This window comes from Thunnus maccoyii, chromosome 8 (assembly GCF_910596095.1).
Source record: "Thunnus maccoyii chromosome 8, fThuMac1.1, whole genome shotgun sequence".
Taxonomy (NCBI): domain Eukaryota; kingdom Metazoa; phylum Chordata; class Actinopteri; order Scombriformes; family Scombridae; genus Thunnus; species Thunnus maccoyii.
In genome coordinates this window covers 8,937,250-8,954,686 of record NC_056540.1, presented here as the reverse complement: position 1 = coordinate 8,954,686, position 17,437 = coordinate 8,937,250, and the positions used below count along the sequence as shown (strand labels likewise).

The following is a 17,437-nucleotide window of genomic DNA, read 5'->3' as shown; positions in this document are numbered from 1 at the left end:
ACATCAAAGGCTACAGGAACCACGGAGGGGTTCAGACATATTCAGTCACACAGAGGATATTTGGACACTGGGGCAAATGTAGGTGCAAAAATTCATCACAGTACAGGCTTAACCTCATACTGCACTCCTTTGATTATTATTTTTTTTTAATTACAAGAAGGTCAAGTTTAACTTCATCCCTGCTTTAGACTTACACACAGGCTGAGACATTACAGGATTGAGTGTCTTGGGCAAAAAGCTCTTTTAATACATGTAACCACAGCAGAAACAGCAGCCTCTTTACTGACAATGTAATGGTGCCATTTTGTTTTTGCTGCATGCTCCAGCAGTTCATGACGACACGAATGGTTCATTTTTACCGGGGGACAGAAACTATCAACCTCTCATTTTTATAATAAATTTTTACCATAAATAAGAACATTTTGCCAGGAGGAGGAAAAAAAAAAAAAAGGAATCATTACTATAATCTGTTCAACTACAAAAACATCCTGACAAAAACACAGGATACAGAGCAGCCTTTAGTGTTGAAAGCCCAACAGTGGTGACCATCTGATTTTTGTCCACAATTAACTGCTCATACAGGGCAATTAAAGCTGCAGCATGTCATGGGGAGGGGGACGTCAAAGCCAAAATTAAAAAAAAAAAAAAAAAAAAAATCACCACAGTTCACAGCCTATACCATAAAAATAATCAGAATATCTGTTGAAAACATAACTTCTCTTACATTATAACAGTAAGGAAATCTCCATAGTTCTACCCTGGAAGTAGTTTGTTCCTTTAAAAAGAAAACATTTGCTGTTGAGGACCTGTGCCCACATTCATCTCACAGCCACAAACTTAAAACTATGTATGACATTTGACAAGGTTAATATGTACATAATTACAAACAAAGCAGGAAAACAATAAGTTAAATCTTTTCTTACAAAATCTGCAGACTGTGTACATACAGAGGCCTGTGGACAGAAGTTCTCCAGCACTAAACAGGTTAATGTACACATCCAAATAGTCTTTTTTTTTTTTTCTTTTTGTCCAGTGCTCGATGTCTCTCTCCAGTGAGGGGAACTGGTAGGACAGATTTGCAGGATAGCCACTTATGTAAAAACACAATATCACTATGAAGCCAAGCACCATCCAAAGATCCTCTACTAGCAGCTGGTGCTCAGTGTCTTCAGTCCATCCCAGTTCGACTAGGTTTACCTCTACACACACAAGAACTCGTCCATGGCTTTTGTTTCCTTAATTCAAACATACCTGGACCCTCCCAGAAGAAGCCATGAAAACTGCTGTTCAGAAGCAAACATGGAATATTTCACTTCAACTAAATCTATGTGATGGTGAGGTGGAGGGTCTGAGAAGAAACTCGTTCCCTGGAGAGAGAGAGAAAGAGAGAGAGAGGGAGAAAGAGAGAGGTCTGCTTTTTTGCAGCCGTCTTTTTTGTGCGTCTCTTGCTATGCCACGCTCACTTTGGAGACAAGTCCTGGAGGGAGGCAAAGGGCGAGTTGCTGGACGAGGAGGGCGACACTCCCTCCATTTTGCCCGGGGAGTCTGTGGAGGAGCCGACGCTGCTGAGGCTGCCGTCCAGTAAATCTGGAGAATGACTGAAAGAAGAAGAAGGGGGAAAAAAAAAAATTACGTTCTGTAGGACTGCAGGCTGTAAGAACGGTGACTGTTGCAGGAGTCTTTTTAAAGCACTGCTGACTTATACAGTACATCTGTACATATGAATAACACTCCATCAACAATTAAGTGATGCATTTTTCTAAAAAATAAAAATAAAAAATCCCATCGTTCACATATGAAGATAGTGACTAATCTTTTAAAAAAAAAAAAAAAAAAAAGATATGCTGATATTGACTGGGCGACTAGGTGAAAAATACCAAGTTGAATAACATTTTCACAGCATTCAAGTATTAATATTTAAAGGAGCATAAGCTCAGCAATTAGACAAGATACATTATGTAGCTACAGTATATCTTATGCTTGGTGAAAAGCAATATTTCTCAACCATTTTCAATCTAAAATTTGAGTTCAGTAAATAACTGAATATAAGTAACTAAGTTTAGCTTCAAATGTAACAAAGCTGATCCAACCATGCTCGAGTCATAATGTAGCTGGTTGGTTTCTTGCTTGACTGTTCACATGACTCATTACCCAAACTGGGGGAAAGTTCTCGTCTTACCAGGAACTGAGATCTGACAGGTTGGAGACGTCAGAGGACAGCATGGTGGTGGTTCCCTGGAAGAGCCTCTTGGGTTGACTCTCCGTCTCCATCTCACCTGTAGCAGAAGAAATGGAGCCTCACATTTAGAAATCTTTACAACACATGTGGTTTACAGCTGATCTACCTTGTGCAATCCTAATCTGAGATACAGTGAATCACAGATTGCTTGTCAGAAAATAACCACATGGTCAACACAGTCCGTAGCGTGACACATCGAGTGTGAACAGATGAAGATTCAAGTGTAGCATTACTAGTGTCCAAGTATCAAGAAAAAGACTTCATAAATCACAATTCCTGAAACATTATGTAATAATTGTTCATCAAATACTGTAAAGAAAACACTATGTTTAATTTTTTTTTTGCTTTCAGCATTTTTATTTTTTATTTTTATTTTTTACTGAAGAGCAGTTCTCTCTGGTGAATAAAACTGCACAGTAACGATTTTTGACCTCAATGTTGATTCCAGCCTTTGTGCTAGTTGATGTTTGTGGGAAACATGAACAGCAGAGACATATTCATTTTGAATATCTTTACATTTGCTTTGATGCTTTGACACTTGGAATACAAAAATTAAAAAAAAAAAAAAAAAAAAAAGATTCACATTTCTGTAAATACAGTCTAGACAGTTACCGTTTAAACATTTAGCAGCCAAGTGTCCAATTACGTTTGAACCCCTAAACTTTGGGCACTATGTGTTAAAAGGGCTACATCTCTCACGTTCTCTCTATATTGATGTAACCCTACTCAAATTAAAGCTGAGACTTTTAGCTTTAATGTAGTATCCATTATTCTATTTCAAATATACTGTGCTGAGGCACAGAGCCTGTAAAAAAAAGAGTAACTGTCCACATCCTTACTGTCTGGACTACATGTTATCTTCAGTGTCCTGAACAACCTTTAGTTTGAAGAGGTCAATTCTGTTTTAAATGAAGTGATTCTAGTTGTGATATTTATTAGATATTCTAAAAGCACACAGTGAAGCATTTAGGCTTTCAAGGCATATTAAGTACCTCACCTTTGCGTTTTATTGGCCCGAGTATGCTGGCTCTGATGCAGTTGATTGGGCTTTGACTCCGTCGGCTGAGGAACACAGAAAACATGCAAGTTTCCACACCAGTATATTTGTTAATTAAAAGCCACAATCAACTAGAGCTGCTAATGAACCTGTACAAATGCATCAGCCATATTAGCATTTATCACAAAAAGGTACAATTATTTTAGTCATAACGGCACAGAAATCAGACATTCATTACAGCAGACATTTTAACTCACAGTAAGAAAAGCACAGGTGTTATTGATAACAATGACGGCCCTGTTCCATTTAACTGCCTCAGTAAGTCATGACAGTGTGACAGTGAACATACACAATACCAGGACCCTGAAACTGAAGCAGCTAAACGGAATTCACTCCTCACTTGTTAAATTATTTATACCCGTTTTCCTACGGTGACATGTCAAATGTCTTCTATGAAAAAGGCCTGTTATCTTATTTTGTACCCACACTGGCAAAGACAAATCTTTTTTATGCCAACAAGGGGAAATTACAGTCAAATTGGAGCCAGCTGTTGCTAGTGTAGCCTCACAACAAACAGTACTGCAGATGTCCATCAACTACATACTGTTTAGTATAAGAGTACAGGAAAAACTGGTTAATTGTAAAGGACAATAAAGCTATCAATCAAAGACTTGTTGCTCACCTAAATCGCCGTGTTGGGCTGGGTATTGGGCTGGGTGTTAGGCCGTTGCTGCTCACAAGGATTTGTAGTGAAGGAGAGAAACACTGCTGCTCGCAAGAAAGAAAATTAGTAAAAAAAAAAAAATAAAAAAAAAAAGACACTTAGACAAGATGGTAATGAAGCTAAATATGTTCTAACAGCTCAAGCATCAAAAAGTCTCTTCAAATGCACATAAATACATTTACATATGGCCAGATTACAGCTACAGTCAAGTTAATGTTCTATAGAGGGTATCTTTGTAAAATAAAGGGAAAGAAATGGAGCATGTGTGACCTGATTAGTAGACAATTTGCTGTTTCTATACACACAGTGACTTGGCCAGCAGTATATATGAGAAGATGTTACATATTTCTGGAGCTGCATCAATCAGAAACAGCTTTACCCAAAATGCTAAACAGCAACAAGGACTCTTGTTTACTTGTTTTTTTCTGTGGCTAATAAATTGCATCCTGTAGGCTACCACAGTCTTCCATTCATCAATCTGGATTGTGACTTATTGGAGAAATCAGGTTACTGCCAACCATGGAAATACTTTAACCATTACCTTCATCTGGTTATTCACAGTATAATCAGGTTATGTGCATGTAAACAAATTGAGGTCAGATGTACCTTTTTGCCTATCCCTCTGGTTGGGGATGGTGCAGGAGACACAGGAACAAAGTCGATGCGCTTTGGAGATGAAGATGCAGACTTCTCCAAGTCATTGTCACTCTACAAACACACAATTACCAAACACATTCATCATGTCTCAGTGTTTCTATGATACTATGTAGTGAGGTAGTAAAAAAAAAAAAAAAAAAATCATCAAAATCAAGAGTGTTGGAGTTTTATACTACCAACTCAGTCTGACCTTGAGAGACTGGTGGCCCTGTTAACTCCCAACTGTTAATCTAGCATGTTTGTACTTGTCCACTCTACAGAAACACAGAGAGGCCAACAATGGCCCAGGGCCAAAAAATGCAGTGGGAAGGTACAGAGCAACAGAACATATCAACAACACCGATGTGGGTTGGACAAGTTGTAATGAAGTCATTCTTTACCAGACTCAGGCTTTCTTCCCAGGACTGGCTCATCTGCATAGCGGCTTGAACTTCCCTATGTGTGCAGAGGTAGAAAACAAGGAAGAAGTTGGCAGCGTTCTCCTTGAAACAAAACAATTGAAACAAATCTCTTCATCCAGCCAGTGTATTCATAAATACACAGCTTACCGCTCATGAGCAGTTTCTCTGTTCATCACGTCTACACCCTCCTCCTGCAAGGGCACACAAGAAGGTTAACTGCTGTAAAGTCTTAGTTTACCAACTTATTTAACATTTTCTGGATTACATGTGTCCTTAAAAAGCATTTCCAATTCACCAATTAAAAATTCTATCATTCCTATCGTTGCAGTTCAGGCCTGATTCATGCTCACAAGTTACAAAGCTTAACTTTTCCATTACTTCAAATATGGAGATGAAATTCTCTCTGTTGGAGTCTGATACTACCAATTGATCAACTCTGGAAGATCGATGGCCCTGTTAACTCCAAAATGTGTTATTCTAGCATGTTTATTTGACACCGTCACTCCCTATGGCTTGAGAGGGAGACGGTGGTCTGACATGCCCACCATCAGCATGAAACATTTCAAAACATGACACGGTTTTCTTACTTGTTTTATCTGATGAAGTCTGGTGCTGGGAACTCGGATGGGTGATGAAGGGACCTGTAAGGAAGGATGCGTGTGGATTGAACACTCAGCACTGAATAATTCAAGACACAAATTACTTGAGAAAACATGTGTTTAATTTAAGTATTGTACCATGTTGGGCCTGTTGACAACTGTAGTGCTATTTCTCCGGCTACGCAGGACCTCTCTCTGGAACACTTGGGAGTTATCGCTGTAATGACAAATTCACAAACCAACCATATGTCTTAGTCCATCTCTTCTACCCATGAGGTCAGTGCAATGTGAGTACACCGGGGAGTTACTTCAATGTATATAAAAGGACATAAAACACATTAAATGAAAGATTCTGCATTAAGTTATTGAAACTGTGTTATATTGTAGAACCTTAAGCCATTTATCATTGGTGCACTGTTGGATCTCCTCAAGTGTCCATCGGTCTGAACTAATGAAGATGGGATGTCCAGATCCAGATCCATCTTTTCTTGTGGCATGACTCCTGAGTTGTTCATTTTGCTTGCTAACGCTGCCTGTCACCAGCTCATTAAATTAAAAACGGTGTTACATTGCTGCTCTCCAAACTTTGCCAACTTTACACGATTCGAGGAATCATCATCATCACCATCATCATCAACATCAATCAAGGCAACTGAGCTGATGTGAGACAAACCAGCTAACGCAATGCCGTCAACAGTGAGCTAACTTAGGCCCTTTGCTCTATGCAACTCCGGCGTTTTAACAACTTCACACTGGCTAATAAACACAACGTCTCCTCATATCGCAACTATACAGTCAGCTTCACCTGGCCTGTGCTAACGTTGCCTGTAACGTTATGACCAGTCACCAACTTTCCTGATGGATGGTTAGCATGCCACGGCTACATACCGCACAATGCCCGGTAACTGTTAGCTACCGACCGGATAGTCTGCTGGTGCGACTGAGACACTGCTGAACTACTGCTGCATATTAGCGCGGTGAAACAGGTGACGTTAAACTCCCGACGCTGCTGTTAAGTCAGTCTCATAACGCGAGTGTACCTTCTGACTAACAGCAACAACCAGCAAACCCCGCTACCTAGCCGCACAGGCTAACTAGCTATGTTAGCATTAATAGCCACAATGCCATGTCCAGAGAGAGAGGCCGGGTCACCATTTCACCGGCTAAATGTTCCCGTCCATCGGCCTAATTGCTGCTACGGCTCAAAAAGCTAACTAAGCCGTATATGCTGTAAATATTAAATGCTACACTGTTTCGTCCTTTCGTTTCTGCAGAGCAGCGCCAAGAATGAACTGAATCCCACAGCGGCTAGCGGTTAGCAGCTAAGTTCACGCCCCTTTTAACGTCAGCAGAACTGTCCAATCAGACAGCGTCATCCGCCGGACCTGTCCAATCAGACGGCGTCATCCGCCGGACCTGTCCAATCAGACAGCTTCCTCTGCCGGCGTGCCCGTTAGGAATATAGTTACCTGCAGCATTTGGTTCCTGGACTAACAACTCGACCTGTAGATACACATCTTTTAATTTTTTTTCCCATCTGGGTGACTGGACTGTGGATTTCAACATCCCGTTTACTCTGTGACAGTAGGCATACGCTATCTACAGTATATTTAAATATGTTTATACAAAAAGATCATCTTTTTGTATAAACATATTTTATGGTGAGCTTGGAAGCTATAGTCTATGTTTTGTTTTGTTTGTTTTTTTCAGTTATTTGCTATTATTTTTCTATTTGTAGCCAAGGGGTACAGGGTATAAGGGGTTGGGAGAGTACAGGCTGCTTGTTTGTGGAGTTGTTTTGGTAATCTAAAGACCCTGGACAGAGATGCTTGATACATCTTGACTGAGATTTTGATTCACATGGAGTGCATGTTTTTTGCATGGCAATTCCTTGTGTGGTGTGAGCCCTGTACCCATACCAAACTACATATAAGGAAAAAGCAATAAAAAAAAAGTTGGTCACAAAAAAACCAAACACAAAAATTGCATTGACTGAATTTGATTTTCCTCTAATCCAAGGCTGTAAAAACTATGAATGCCTGTTTTTGTTTAAAATCTTTATATGAACTGTAACTGCCTCTTGCTCAGAGTTTGTTTGTTTGTTTTTAAACTTTTCTTCTGCAAACAGTGAAGTGAATATTTTAAGATATTGATATTCTGTATATGATCACTTTGTGGTAGAGGAAATCGTAACTCTTTTTTATGTCAATAACGGCAGAATGTCTCATCACAAATTATGTTGCATATCACAGGTTTATACTAAAACAAATTTAAAGTCTTTTTTTTTAACCATGTCAACTTAAATCTTAGCCTGCAAGAGGCTCTAAGCAGACAATTCAAGGACAGAGGTATAATTGTTCTGGCAAATTTTCTGTTTTCATGAGTGTTCAACAACTCAATAACTTAATAATAACTGCAACGTGGGCTGCAAATAACTTCATGTGAATTATCATACCACTTTTGTGCAGTCTTGAATCTTCCTTCCAGTAAATCTATTCAGACTATTAATGTTTAAACTGATGAATGCCATTTCCTCAACCAACTGTACAAAGCAATCAGCAGCAGAAAAGTAAAGTATTGATTCTAATATGAAGCAGATTAAAGTAAGCAAATGTTAACATTCATCAGACTTTTACCAACAAATGTTTGTTGCTGTCTTTAACATGACAAATAAATTGACAAAAGGCATAACATAGAAATGATGATTTGCAATCTCTAACTCATTTTTTGTCGATTTGCAAAAAACACAGACACCATCAGTACATAAACATGAACAGATATAGGGAGACATTTCCAATGAACTTACATTGCAACAGGACACATGAAATATGTAATGTGAAGACGCTTTGCAAAAGACTCTAAGTGGTGACACATTAGATAACACGTTCTTTCTTTGGTCTTAATCAGTGACCTTGTGTACAGTTAGGCAGCTTGTAGGTCAAAGTTAGGTGACAACATCAACAGGTCAAACATGCATGGTCTTCAACCTCACTGAAGGCTGAACTTGTCCAGACAGTTTATTTCATTCTTAGAAAAATCGGAGCTCAGTTAGCTCCTGGACATGATGCAAGAACACATAAATCACACTTTTTGGGGGGAAGTTACTCATCTTCTCTGCACTACTGCATTTCCCTGTATTTTCATACATTTGCCAGAAACTATTTTAATGTTCCATGTATTTGGTGTTAGATTATGTACAAAGCTTCTTTTTTTTTTTAGTAAAACCCACTAGTCACAGGAAGGGTGTGAACATTTAATGGCTGGTGTTGCAAAATTCAGTTGACAATTGTTTAAAGCGATGGCACCATTGAATGAGAGTGATTTATATAGTAGCACAAAAAATAGTAGTTAAATTATGTCAAGTCTGCCTGATCGAATGATAGCTAGATACAGATGAATTGTTTCAAACATACGATTGAATAACATTTAACTTCAGTTGAAGTTTAAATATTTTCCATCATATAAAATGATGCTCGGTGGTACACAAAGAAATTGGATGCATGTTCAGACAAAATAACCACTATACACTCATAAATAAGAGGATATTTCATCTTCAGCATATCCATGTGTTAAATTAGGGACAGCAACCAGCATTTGTGTTACTTTTTTTTTTTTTTTTTTTATACACAGTTTATATTATCATATAACATAACACGTTACATAAAAAAGTCTTCTGTCCCAAAATATACATAGAGACTTAAAGAAAATGTAAAATCCTCTTCAAGAGTGCCCATAAAAAGCAGCTATTGATAGTTCCCGGTAAAAGTAGGATTACAATAAAAGCAATATTTTATAAAATAGGAGGTTGTCGAATGTTGGAATCTTATAGTAGCACAAAAATTGTGATGTTGTACCTCAAGCTAGCAGCATTAAATTACTCCATTGCTTAAACAGTGATTAATCAGTGTTGGGGCTTAGAAGCATTGTACTAATTTCAAGCAAACTGGGCTCCATGCTGTATAACCCAGACATGGTTCTATCTAAAGGCAATTCATTTACTCCAAAGCGTGTGTGGTGGCCTAAAACTGTCAGGATTGTCACTATACCAGTGTATCCTCAGGGACCCTGAGCAGGCTGATTATTTTTTTTATGTCACAAATATGATGTAATAAAATATAAAATGAAACTCAAACAGAAAAGATATAACCATACGTTAAAAATTGTTATTAAGTGCTCTTCATGCCTTGTACTTCTCCTTCCCAGTTTCACTAATGACGCAGATATGCTGAAACAGAAAACAACCAATTACTATTGCAGCATGTTATTGATTTACATTATTTGTTCTGAAGGTTCTTGCCCTGGTCAACATTAACACACAAACTGTTGGTACAAACTGTACAAACTCTAACAAGCATGAAACATGAACTACTTTATTTATTATGCTCTTTTATCTAGCTCACATACTTACATTTAGATCTCTAAAGTACTCGTTGTAGTCTAGTGCATATCCCACCACAAATTTGTCAGGGACCTCAAATCCTACAACTGAAAGAAACAGGTAAATAAATCAGTTACACGTCTTTGTAGTGGTAAACTAACAATACCGATAAAGTTATACAAAGCCTCACTCTCTGGAAAACTTTGTGGTAACTATACAGTGTATCATTCAGTATAATCTACTTACTACAAATTCAACAAATAGTCTGATTAAAACATTTTAAACTCACAGTCTGGTCGGTAGCCAACACTCCTTGGTGTTCTCTTCACCAACAAACTGAGAACAAGAACCAAGTTGATAAGCAAAAAAAAGATACAGTCTGAGACAGGTTTCCGGTGAAAACCACTACAATCTGCTGTTATGAAACATTCATAGAAAACATGATCACGAGCCACAGGAGTTTGTACTGGGAAGGCAGCTGTGATGGGATTAAATTACCTTGCTACTTTAACCATTTTGGGATTGTACTGTTTGAGGAGTTGCAATAATGTCTTCATTGTCTTCCCTGTGTCGATAATGTCCTTGAAACACAGCATGAGAGAAGCTTGTGTTAGTGGTATTGAAATAGTAAGTTGATAACAACAACATTAGAAACAAAAATCAATACATACCTCCACAATCAAGACATTCTGTGAAAAAATGGAAAGAATAACAATTATTTTAGTTGGAGACTCTGGACTGGACACATTTCATGTGAGTGTGACTCTCAGCTGTCTCTGTCTCCATGGCCGTGGCCTTTTGGTTACACTGTTGCATCAATGCACAATAATGAGAGTGGTAGGGAGTGAGACCACTGAGAATAATGCTCACAGTATCATAATAACCAGATTTAGCCATGATTATGCTCCCCTCTTCCCTTCTTACCTTGCCTGTCAACGTAGACAGGTCATCTCCTCCAATTACTTTGATTTCACCTGTCGACTGGTCATTCTGTGAGGATAAGCATGAAGCGGACATGTTGCGGACTTCTCATTATATGTTGTACGAGTGCAGAAAGTAATTCAAGGAAATATCGTGTCAAATTAACAAATATACAGAATATTGTGAATTATGTAAATTGGATATGCATCAAAATATACAAATCCAGATATTCTGCAGAATGGATTGTATGTTTTTAGGCAAACAAAATGAATGTAATAAAAAGTGATTGCTATGTACACAGTAGCTCTTCAGGCGGATGAAGTCCACTGTCATTGGGATGGAGCGGTCACTGTTCCTGTTCAGGGCCTTGATGTAGTCCAGCAGGTCTGCAAAGAACTTGTAGCCCCCTTTGAGCACACAGAGGGCCACGATATGGTGTTCCCCCATTTCCTTCATAATCTCTCTGGCCAGTCTCTCTGTCCTGGGATCACGTGTGGGGAAAACAGAGAGTGACAGAGAGCAGGACACAGACAGAGAGGATGGTCAGCTCAGTTTTCTGCTACAGTCAGCAGTAGTTTCCATTTCCTTTCTGTTTGTGTCAGCAGGCCCAGCTGTCATTTCTATAGCTCTACTAGAGTCCAAACTATAATACTGTAACACCAAAGATCTAGTTTTCAGAAGTTAGTTTTTAAAAAAAAACACAACTATGTATCATTAAAGCTCAAATTTGAAAACTAAGGGAAATAGGAATAGAAAAGCAGAAATGAAACAATCCAAATAAAGTCCAACTTACAACATGGGCTTTTGACACAGACTTAAAAATGTGAACCTGCGCTTTAAGATTAAGTAAACACAACATCTCTACGGCACTTTAAGCCACCAGTTACATCTTGGAAACCCAAAGTTCAGTATATAAAGTCTTCCTTATGCCCGTCTTTTGTTGAGGCAGACTAGTTGACCAATCATTCAGACAACAACCCTTTAAGTTGACCCCGACAATCCATCGCATTTTTTACAACTGTGCTACAAGCTGCTAAAAAAAAAAAATGTGGCAACCCACCTGTCCAAGATGAGTCCATGTGGGATGTAGACCTTCTCCAAATCGGTGGCGTAGTGCTTTGGTATGCAGAAAAGGTCCAGGTCGTAGCCCTGCTCCTCATCACTGATCTGAAATACAGCATGACACAAAGGGGTTAAAAAAATCTCAGGGGGTATTACCTAACATGGAACACGGGGCATTCATCTGATACAGGGCAGTACGAGGGGAAGGAGGTCAATAGCGGTCTATTTTCCCATCCACTCCCTCCATATATTTCACTGTCTCAACAGTTTGTCTGCAGAGAAACACAAACTGGGAGGACAATGCCTGATTCTGTACAGTTTAGCGAGCAGCCAAGCTCGACACTGAGACAGTTGTTATTGCTCAATACTAACCTGAAGTTATTAGAGAGAGGAATCTGTTAAAATGTCAGTGAATCCTTCCCTTTGCCTCTAATGAAAGTCTCTTCTAAGTAGACCTTCTATCCAAATAGCAAGATCTTGACACCTTAACACCGATGTCTTCCCTAATTCTTTAGAAGATTTCTCATATTTTGTAATAAATAAATAAATAAATTAATTAAATTTCCTGCTCTCGCACAAACTGCTTGCCACATGAACCCAGATGACATAACGGGTATCATGTGACAGCTGAGAAGCTGGTGCAGAGCTTGGAGGTGCTGTGGGAATGATATGAGAGACCAGAAGCAGACTCACAGTATTTATAACAGGGCAGTTTTTTGAATCCTCTCATGTCAACAAATCCACATTGCTGTAATCCAGTGGTAAGCAAAGCACCCGCCCTGACATCGCATGTGGTTGAACTAGAATAAAGCATTTCCTCTTATGCCCGCCAAAATGAAAAACACGTCCATCTGTTTGGGCTACACCCTTTAAATTCCAAATAATAATGACTTATATTGAGCAGATGTCCTCGGAGTCACATGATCTGAAAGAGTGTTTTCTACTGTTACTCAAAGGCTTCTTGTCTGTTAGTTTAGAAAGCAAAGTTGGAAAGCAAAATACGGAAAACAACCCAATGAACTAGACTGAGGTCAATGGCGGGGCGACCTTGTAGTTTGTGCTGGCAAAGTCCATGTTTGGCAACGGCGCACTGTACAGCTAATTTCATTTGGAATGGGATACAAGAGGCCGGATCTTTTACTGACTTTTTAAATGCAGTTTTCGCAAAATGTGTATTAAGGTTCATTATCTGTGTCAGCAATTATGCCTGCTGCAATCTGCTGGCAAGGTTTGACCACAATAAAAACACTATCTGTACTGGAAAAATAGAGCACTGGTTATTTATTTACTTATTCCAGGAAGTCAGTTTATCTATATTGCATTAGAAAATGGACACAGATCCCATGTGTGTTGACTCAAACTGACACAAAATACCACAAAAGAAAAGCCTTTTACTTGCACCATTTTAGATCTTTCATGCCATTTACTCAGAGTGTGGAATTCACGCCTATTCTTACTGCCAGTGAAGCTTAAACAACAAACTGTGTTTTTTCTTTGGAACACACATTTATTCCTGCTAAAACTGATTTTTGTTCTTAAGCAAAACCAGAAACTTTCCCTACATAATCTTCATTCTGTTATTAAAAACATGTCGACACTTTCAAAACTGTGAACACATTCTTTTGAATGGCCTCAAAGACATGTTGCATATGCGTCTGAAGCCAATCAGTCAGACATTTTGTAGGCCAGATATACACATAAACATCTGCGTTGCAATGTTACGTGTAACCCAAAGACGCTAAAGCCGCGCGCTCACTCAAACACGCCCCCCTGTTTGAGACTCGTGCATTTCTTCCTGTAATTATGTATAATCATGTAATTACACTAGTATAACCTGTAACCGGCTGTCAGACACATAGACATAGACACACACACACACACACACACACATAAGGTTTTAACGTGTCCATCCAGAAATGTCTCTTGCGTCACGTACGCAGCAGCGTGGAGAGCGCGTGTCTCCGCAGCTGCAGGCCACGCTACTAAGGAAACACACCGCGTTATACGTCCAAAACGTGTTACCAAGGTGAGCATACAGCTCCTATAGACAGGTCATTAAAGACAAACGACCTATAGTAGATTTAAGAGCTTTATTTAACGCAGTAGCGCCCGCGTACGACCCGTTATTGCAGTGTGGACACAGCAGTAACCTACGACCAGCACCTCTGTCTGTTCATCTCCGTCGTTGGGGGGGAAACTTACCACAACACAGGAGCTGGATGTCGCCATGTCTCTGTCGGTGCCTGCCGTTCCCTTTGATGTAGTCTACCGTGGTCTTCAGAAAGAGAAGGTAAAATATACAAGTGTCAGATTGGTTTCGCAGACCCTTTACCCTTGTGACAGCACACACATGGAGGCTGCTAGCTCCGCTGCTACAAGAGGCGCTTCTGTCTTTTTTTCCGGGCTGCAGTCGGCTCTGCTGTTGTATATATGACGCAGGAGCGCGGGGGGCCAATCAAATGAGAAGGAGCAGGTTAGCCCCGCCCCGCCAGGTGATAAAAGTGCTGGAGCTGTGAGCGGCTGCCAACACCGACCCTCATCAATAGCGTACCTTCATTACCTTCTGTGGATATAAATACATTGTTCAGTGGCACCCATGAGCCTGACTCTTAAAGTGAAGTCTGCACTTCATTACATTAACGCAACTTGTATTATTATTATATGCACACAGTACTGTTTACTCCTGATCAACACTTCATCTTATTCTCTTCAATTTCAACCTGTAGCAGCTCTTCTCACTTAAAATGTATTTTACATATTTTTTTAATGTAATTCTTTCTTTTTATATTACCTAGGCATACTTAATTTTGTGGATATTTTTGACTTTTTGATGCACAACAACACCAAGGCGAATTCCCTGTATGTGAAAACCTACTAGGTAATAAACCTGAATCTGATTCTGATTACCATGACTGACTGCTGTTTACCTTTTTAGGGCAAGAACGGCTCAATGCGGGACAGTATGTTTATACAATTCTCAATGCTATGCTGAGAAAATACAGCATTTGTGAAGAGCAGTGAGCAGGGCTGTAGTTACACTTAGGACAATCAAGGCATGAGTATAATAACAAACCTCTAATATTGCATGGCAAACACCAACACATTTTGGCTGAAAGCCTTCATCAGGGTATTAATAAAATACAAACAAACTTGGTTCACAGGCCAACACAAAGGATGTTTCCAATGTGGAAGATGCAACCATTGCATTGTCGCCTCTGGTGTCTATACAAGATAAATGTGATCAGTGGATTTATTAACTGCAACACCTCTTTTGTTGTTTATCACTGATGCCACTGTGGATGTTTTTATGTTGGCAGGCTGAAACTGCAGCTGAAGGAACTGAGGTTGAACTGAAAATTGCCTAATATAAACATGCTAGGAGTTGGCAGTGAGGAATATCTCAGGGCCAGACATAATAAAAACTACACAATAACCCTGATTCTCTCAAAAAGTTGGCATTGAAGTCATTGAAGTCATCCTGCAGTCCATTAGAGGAGAGATACTTTTTTTTTTTTTTTTTTTTTTTTTTTTTAAAAGCACTTCACAGGGAAACTTGGTAGATGTGGTGCAAAAGTGGTGTTTTAGGGTGTTGTATTGTATTTCAACAACCTGATAAAGGCTTTCAGCCAAAACATGTTGGTGTCAGAATGTAGTATTAAAGGGTTTTTGTTATTTTTCCCATTTGTTTGCAATTGTGATAGGCCTTGACTCCTAAGAGTATCTTTGTTCACTAGGTGTGATTTTTTAGAAAAAAAACCAAACACTTTTAATGTTTTTTTTTACAAGACAAAGACACACTCCAGTTTTTTTTTCTTTTGAAAATGAAGTCATGTTGAGGATTTTTGGGGAATTAGGGAGTTTTCGCAACACAGGAGGAATTTACATTCTACAGTTATTTAAAAAAAGAATGCAAAGTGTGTTTAATTGGCTGATTAAAGTTTCAGTATATTTAAATTTGACAACTTTTAAGCCAAGGAAATAAATAGAGATTCAGTATTTCTCCGAAGAAAAAAAAAGTCAATTCCTCCACACACATCAGGACTTTCTGAAGACAAGATGTCTGAAGACAAGATGTCTTCAGAAAGGTCCATGTGACCGAAACGTTGACACTTTTTAATAAATCAACGCAGATGTGATAAGTGTGCGCAGGAAATGACTTTTTTTTTCTTTGGACTTGAATCTTCGGGGGAATTGATCCCTGCGCCACAGAAGACACTAAGCAAGTGGTGTGTGTGTGTTGCCTTCTACTCTTGATTCAGTATTTCTCCACCAGAAGTTTATTTATGACTTTATAGTGAAGCCTTTAAAGCAGAATTTCAGCAGATGTTTTCAGGAACCATAATATAACAGTTGTTAAGATAAAATATATATTTTTTAATTTTAAAAAAATGAAACTTTCCTTTTAGTGTCTGATCAGAATGTTTTGAGGGGAGGTGGGGTGTGGGGTGCCTATATAAGTTACTAAGATCATATAATAATGTTATTCACTAACAACTATTATTACCATTAGAGGGAAATCATATCCTAAAAGACTTTACTGTGGTATATCAATGTTTTTCAAAAATCTAACAGGACAAACATCTCTTTAAACTGGAAATAATGATGTCATTTAGTTTTTTTGGGAGTTTGTCCACTAACACTGAATTTGTGACTAACCACTTACATTTTATTCAAATGTAAAATTGTAGCTGTGAACCATAAATTGTCCATATCAGAGCACCACTGTCACCAGTATCCACAAGGGTATTAGTTGTTCGACTTGTCTGACATAAGCTGCTCCCAATTCCGTACTACACTTATATAAAACAGGTTTTACAGGTTTTTGAGTTTGTAGTGTGATCACAGTGATCACAATGGAAGTGGCAACATTAAGTATACTCAAAGAGTCAGTGTGCATACTAATCAATTCTGGATTTTTAGTGTGATATTAATGTACATTGCTGTCTGACAATAAAATGCACAGAGGAAATTAGGGAGATACTGCTGCAAAAACAAAATGCTGCTGATGGTCAAACAGCCTGAGGAGTCTGTTTAGATTGATTTACAGTATCTTCTTAAAGTTGTACTCTGACTGATGTTCATTTCCTATTAGTACAAAACAATAAAAGGACTTTTGATTTCTTTTACACAAACTGCAAAAGCTGTTGTACTACACTGTGTACAACATAAAACGCTATATACATTTAGTATGTTGTATGGAATTGGGAAACAGCTTAACAGATGAAAGCTGAGCTGCAAACACTGTCAAATTTACATATGAATTCTTTTGTTTACTTTTTTGTCTGAAGGAATTTCATTTTGTCTGGATATGGAGTGTTTTGAAGGGAAACATTGTGGCTGCAACCAAAAAACACGTTTGTCCTGTCCTGTCCGTCCTGATGACGACTTGTTTTTTTAAAAAGTCATATGCAGTCAGTGCATAAAAAAAATGGGCATTTATATGAGTTAAATGCACAAAA

At 38.7% G+C, this 17,437-nt stretch overlaps 2 protein-coding genes and 1 non-coding gene across 3 annotated transcripts; all 3 read right to left on the bottom strand.

Annotated features, from left to right (window-relative positions):
* Positions 1 to 212: 212 nt before the first annotated feature.
* On the bottom strand, positions 213 to 6,963 carry pabir2 (PABIR family member 2). The gene is made up of 10 exons (XM_042419961.1): positions 6,008 to 6,963; positions 5,756 to 5,834; positions 5,606 to 5,659; positions 5,166 to 5,209; positions 4,998 to 5,052; positions 4,567 to 4,668; positions 3,919 to 4,004; positions 3,237 to 3,301; positions 2,180 to 2,276; positions 213 to 1,598 (listed from the first exon to the last, which is right to left on the bottom strand). Exons 1-10 carry the CDS (start codon positions 6,130 to 6,132, stop codon positions 1,460 to 1,462), a joined length of 846 nt encoding a protein of 281 aa, XP_042275895.1. The 5' UTR covers positions 6,133 to 6,963; the 3' UTR covers positions 213 to 1,459.
* LOC121903031 lies at positions 4,772 to 4,920 on the bottom strand. The gene has a single exon (XR_006097990.1). It is a non-coding gene; the product is annotated as a small nucleolar RNA U109 (small nucleolar RNA).
* Positions 6,964 to 8,260: 1,297 nt separating the features above from the next.
* Positions 8,261 to 14,403, bottom strand: hprt1 (hypoxanthine phosphoribosyltransferase 1). The gene is made up of 9 exons (XM_042419962.1): positions 14,181 to 14,403; positions 11,977 to 12,083; positions 11,214 to 11,397; positions 10,920 to 10,985; positions 10,667 to 10,684; positions 10,494 to 10,576; positions 10,285 to 10,331; positions 10,026 to 10,102; positions 8,261 to 9,842 (listed from the first exon to the last, which is right to left on the bottom strand). The coding sequence occupies exons 1-9, from the start codon at positions 14,205 to 14,207 to the stop codon at positions 9,795 to 9,797; spliced, it is 657 nt and encodes a 218-aa protein (XP_042275896.1). The 5' UTR covers positions 14,208 to 14,403; the 3' UTR covers positions 8,261 to 9,794.
* Between the last annotated feature and the right edge of the window lie 3,034 nt (positions 14,404 to 17,437).